The sequence below is a fragment of the Branchiostoma lanceolatum genome, chromosome 3 (genome assembly GCF_035083965.1).
Source record: "Branchiostoma lanceolatum isolate klBraLanc5 chromosome 3, klBraLanc5.hap2, whole genome shotgun sequence".
Taxonomy (NCBI): Eukaryota; Metazoa; Chordata; class Leptocardii; order Amphioxiformes; family Branchiostomatidae; genus Branchiostoma; species Branchiostoma lanceolatum.
In genome coordinates, this window is record NC_089724.1 from 11,264,428 (window position 1) to 11,270,427 (window position 6,000).

Sequence of the window (6,000 nt, forward strand, 5' to 3'; positions counted from 1 at the left end):
AGCGTGAAGGAAACTTTTAGTTGTGACCACGACAGCCTGTGCCCCCCAGACATCAGAGCCCGGCCGGGTCTACATCCCCGACGGGCACCGGCGCAATTGTGACCAAAGCATAAAGGGGCGCGGTCCACTCCCCCGGGCTACAACTCCCCAGAGCGTTGATTAAGATCGGGCGGGCTGACTGTTCTTGGGCCGCCGGAGGAAATTGCTAGCGACCCGTTGCTAGTCTGGGCTCACAGGGTAAGAGCGGACATGAGGACGGGGAAGAGGAGCCCAGGGTAAGAGCGGACATTAGGACGGGGAAGAGAGACAATGCAACAAACGGAAGGTGGGGCGACCATGTATCCATATTGACACATGATCTTACATTGCTATAGCACCGGTCTTGTATGACCTTGTTATATTAGAACATACAAAACTTTCAAAAAAATCTATGAAAGAGAAGCATATTTAAACATTGCAAACTTCGAACATCGCAGAGCGATGTGTAAACTTCGCATCAGTGACCACTCCCTACACATAGAATCTGGAAGGCAAAACCGTACCCCTCCTAATAATAGAACATGCGAATTCTGTGACGATTTATATGTTGAAAATGAAATCCACTTTTTACTTGATTGTTCCTTATATAAAGATGAACGGCAATCATTGTTTAAGATAATAGAATTAGACAAGAAATGTACAAATATGTCAAAACAGGACACTTTTATATACCTGATGTCATGTAAGAACGAACATATAATGGACAAAGTATGTAGTCATATTTCCAAATGTTTCAAAAAGAGAGAAGAAACTACTAGGTGATCAGCATTTAGTTTAGCAATAGCCCACATTTTGTATATTTGTTCTTAGTTCTTAGTATTAGAATGTAGCATTTTATCAATTTATGTTTTACTTTATACTCCTTACAGACCACATGTGGTTTTCTGTGCATTTAGCCCTTCTGGGCAGGAATATGCAATAAAGACTATTAACATTAACATTATAGCTGTAGTTTGAGACAAACATTTCGGATGGCACGGGATTGTACGTGGCCGTGAATTTTTAGTCGCAGAGGGGAAACAGATTGTCAGCGTGTAGGATCTGGGTTGAGTTGTGTGGGTCCAACTCCTGACTATATCTTTACTTTGTTATCAAATTATGAAAGCCTCAATCAGTACTTGACTAGGCGAATCAATGTGTCAGGGGTCAATTATACGAGACGCAGGATGTACGGGCGCTGTTATTGATAGATTATTTTTTTCAGACGTAACATTGCTAGCTTTCGCGGGAAATAACTGCGCGATACAGTTTCACATATTCTCGGATGACGCTAATCCTTATCTTTGACTACTGATAATGAGGACGCTAAGCTGTTTCACATTACCTCCGGGGTCTTGGTAGCTGGTCTGATAGCTGATTGGTAAACGCACACAAGCTGACGACAAAATGACGTCACAAATACAAAAAGGCGATCTGTGTCGTCACAATTCAAGATGGCGGCCCCCACACAACCCGACGGATCCTACATAGGTTTCGCTACGCAAACCTGTAATCAATGCACATACAAGGGAATGAACCCACTGTGTGCTGGTCACGAGATTGTCTTAAATCTACGAGCAGATGTAGCAGTCAGGCTTGTTTCGAGCGAAGTTGCTGATGTTTTCACGGTACATTAAGTGCGCTTTTACAGATGATGACTGGTACCCGACTTGCGAGACGGGTATCTGCTGCACTTCCTAGTCAGATTGTCTGACCATCAATAAAGTTAAGGATGGTCACTGGCCGTCTTGGACCACAGATGGCCATAGATTGAGATTTTAAACCTAGTACCTTATGACCTGCAAGGTACTATCGGGCCTTACGAGGCTTTTCTTGGCGGGAACATAAGTGACCAGTAAACGCGTTTTCTACGCTGCCACATACGAGAACGACCTTGCGCGGTGAGGTATACGGCCCTTTCCCGTTCTACCAGCTACATGTAGTAATGTTACCTTTATCAAACGAAATGTTACAATTTCGTAACAAGTCCGTAGGCCGCTGCAGAAACACACTCAGAGGTGGCCAAAAAAATGATTAATGCATTCTCAATAGTCTGAGTGAACTTGTCAGCGCTGTTATCAACAGCCTTCGATTCTTACTTTGAAATCGTCAAAATATAGGAACTGCCATATCAGAGGGTTGAATGTTGAAAATTTCGAACTGAATTTCGAACTGAATTTTAGAGAAGGTATACCATTTAAATTTACTGTGTCGCATAGTTTGCCAAATCATGACAGTCCAAGAGACTCATCCTGTAGGTCGCTGACCTAACTTAAAATGTCACGCATGAAATAATCAATGGATTGTGATCTCAAAGGTTGGCAAACAAAGCTTGAAACGCAAACAGCCGAGGTCTATATAAAGGTCCCATTGTGACAAACGCTGCGAGTGTCACCATAAAAGGTAAGAAAGGTTTGCTGCACGATTGGTCATACATTGTTGACACAGATAATGACGTCATCCCTAAATACTAGCCTGTACTCTGATACTACCGCAGCAAATACAACCTGCCTAGGAGCTGGGAAAGGGCAAACAACCAGGGGAAGATACATTCCACGTACGGAACAGCATGGACCACGTAAAGAACATGGTCCAGGCCGCCATGATTGGAGAGACACAAGCGGTGCAACTTTGCCTCGGTACGTTCAAGAAGGTTATGTTTTCGGTTGTACGATTGAGGACGGGTGGTGGTTGGATAGGTGACTCGGGTCAGTGGATGTGTTTGTTACCTTCGCCAAGAAGATTATGGTTTCGCCGTCGTTTGTGTGTTGGTCTGTTTATGGATAGCATAACTCGAGAAGCTGCGGATGGATCCTTATGATATGTTGTAAGTGGTTAGGAGTCGGGAAAACGAAGGTCAAGTTCCATAATCTGCTCCCTAGCTAGCGGCTTTCTACGCTGCTGCAGCAGAATTTCCGGTTTTCATATCTCTTGTTATGGACAAGCTGCGGTCGTAAGTTTTGGACGGTAGATAGCTCTTGGGGCAGAGTGTAAGTGTAGGTTTGGGCACCTTAGGGGAGTTGGAAGTACAGGGATCAGGTATATGTGTATATATATGTACATGTATATATATGTATATGTATATATATTATGATAAGAGGCTAGTTATCACAATCAGGATTTATTTGCATGAGTAAATTATATGTAGCCACGAAAGAGAGGAACAACGTGATTATGAAGATCTTATTTGCATAATCTCTTTTTTAATACATGTTGTGCAGCTATTACGTATTGTAGCATTTCACCGAGCTACTTTCATTGATCGATGTGCTTGGTCTAGTCGCTTTAAGACTGAATCAAGTTAAGGTACCTTGTATTTTTCTAGACAAAGGTGTAGATATCAACGCCTCCTGGAACAACCGCACGGCCCTGGGGGCCGCCTGCAGAGAGAAAAAAGTAGACACTGTCAAGTTCCTACTGTCGTGCGGAGCAGATGTCAATCATACACCAGGTGGGCATTGTTTTAATGTTTTGATTCGCCATCCTCTGACGCAGTGTCAGTTTAACCATTGAATTCACGTTTATTTAGCATGAACCTAGAAACTGGTCCGTTTGGTTGTAGATAGCTCTTTGGACAGAGAGTAAGTGGTATAGGTTTTGGCCCCTTAGCGGCTTTTTTGGAACTGCAGGAGCAGGTTTTGCTTCAGACTTTGAAAGGGAATAACTCAAGTAGGGGTTGATGGATGGTCATGATTTTTGGTAAGTAGATAGCTTGAGTGATGATGTACATGATTAGATACTTATTATGCAAATCGGTATCTAATTTGGATAATCAATGAAGAAATTTTATTCGTCCGTCAAATTCCATGATAGGGCTCTCAAACATGTGACATATGTAACTGAGGAACAGAGAAATATTAATAGATATCAACTATGCAAATGAAGACCTCATTTGCATAATTAATGAGAAAATACTATGGAAAATACAAGATGGGCTTGATGGATGGTCATGATTTTTGGTATGTATATAGCTTACGTGATGCTTTGTATGATTAGACGACAATTATGCAAATAAGATTCTAATTTGCATAATTGATTAGGATATTCTAAAAACTCGCTGTAATCTATGATATTATTGAAATATGACATTTGTAAGAGAGAGAGAGGAATGTTGATAGATAGAAAATATGCAAATGAAGGCCTAATTTGCATAATTTATGAGATACAACTATTATGCAATACTGGTAAATGACGGCAATTTCATACTTGTGGCATTTGGAAGTTATGTGAATGTCAATTTCGTTGAATCAAATTATGCTAATAAGGACCTCATTTGCATAATTGATGATAAACGTTAGCATAATCTTTTTGTTAAGTTCATACTTTGGACAACTTCTGTTATTTGGGTGAGGACGACCAACTGGTATGATTTATAATTGATGAGAAACACTTCTAATATGTCAGTAACAAAAGGTTAAAATCATTTGGCGAAGGTATGAGGTCGTGGAACTCTAGTTCAATGTGTTTTAGGTACTTCTAAAACTGTGTCAAGTTTCATCGTAGTGCGACAAGGCTATCGATAGTTACAGGACATAATCATGCATGTATGGAATAATACTTCCTGGGCCGTCTTACCCAACAGACAAAGTATTGATCATAGCTGCGGAAGAGGGCCAGCCGGACATTGTCAAGTTGCTGCTATCACACGGTGCAGACGTCAACATTACCGACAGGTGGCGCTACTCTGCGCTTCTCTCAGCAGCCTCCAAGGGGCATGTGGCATGTCAGGAAATCCTTATAGGTTGGAATGCTTCTTCCTTACATTCTAGTAATTTCTGTGTCGAGCACTAGAGCCTGAATTCTTACCTCCGTGAAAACTTGAGGTATCGTGTTTGTTGCATCTGTCTGCATGTGTTTCTACAAATGTGTGGTTAGCATATCTTTTAACCTCTGGATAGATTGTGCGATGATATTTGGGATGTGGGATTGTATGAAAGGAACTAAACCCTTCGCCAGTGTTTGAATTTACGCGTTGTATCCAAATGTCTGACAGATATAGACAGTGTACGTTATCAGGTGATGATGGGAGTACCCAGCGTATAAGATATACCTAGGCATAATTATAGGAGCAAGTGTAACAGGGTTAGAATGAATGAATGAATGAATGAACTGTGCTTGACAGTTTTATATCGTATAATACATGTAGATGACAGGGAAACATTAAACAATTCTTTCATCAGAAAACGAGGCGAACGTTGACCAGACGGGGATCGACATGGCGTCTGCCCTCCACTGCGTCACGGGGGAGGAGCTAACCATGAAGGACGCCGATCCTTACCGCATCAACACTGAGGTACGACTAGATGCAGAAATGTTTGAGGGGGTTTGTGTTCGTGGTTTTCACGGTGAAGTCTTCAGCGCGAACTTAGAACCACCGCGAAACTTTTGCACACCTATGACTGTAGCGCTACTATTGATTCAAACGCAAACTTAAAACCACCGCAAACACTCCATTTTCTCCCTACCGCGAAATACACGCATGCATTTCATTGTCTACTTTTATTTGCTTCTCTGCAGGACTCTCTGCGACTCTGTAGGTCCCTCCTGCAGGCCGGTGCCAACCCGACTATTGGAGTTAGCGCAAGGGGGACTCCACTCCATGTTGCCGCTCGGAGTGACCATGTAGAACTTACAAGACTTCTGCTAGAAGCCGGGGCAGACATGAATGCCGTCGACTCTCTGAAGAAGAAACCGGTGGATCTCGCTCCGGTCGACAGTGCCACGAAAGCCTTACTGCTCAGCCCCAGCCCGCTGACGCTGTGTCAGCTGTGCCGACTGGTCGTGTGGAGCAGCCTCGGGAAAGAACGACTACATGCTGTAGACAGGCTGAGAATCCCCTCAGCACATAAGACTTTCCTCAAGTTTGTCTGAAAATTATATTTTTGAAAATTGCCACAGGACTTTCTTTTTCTTCCATTTCTACAGAGAAAAGTGAGTGTTGTAAATTGATAGTGAAATAAAATGAATAATTCCTGAAATGTA

At 42.5% G+C, this 6,000-nt stretch overlaps 1 protein-coding gene across 1 annotated transcript; it reads left to right on the plus strand.

Annotated features, from left to right (window-relative positions):
* The first annotated feature begins 1,467 nt into the window (after nt 1-1,467).
* LOC136430238 (ankyrin repeat and SOCS box protein 5-like) lies at nt 1,468-6,000 on the plus strand. Its single transcript, XM_066420661.1, has 6 exons — nt 1,468-1,646; nt 2,516-2,657; nt 3,344-3,469; nt 4,601-4,759; nt 5,199-5,311; nt 5,536-6,000. Exons 2-6 carry the CDS (start codon nt 2,588-2,590, stop codon nt 5,887-5,889), a joined length of 822 nt encoding a protein of 273 aa, XP_066276758.1. The 5' UTR covers nt 1,468-1,646; nt 2,516-2,587; the 3' UTR covers nt 5,890-6,000.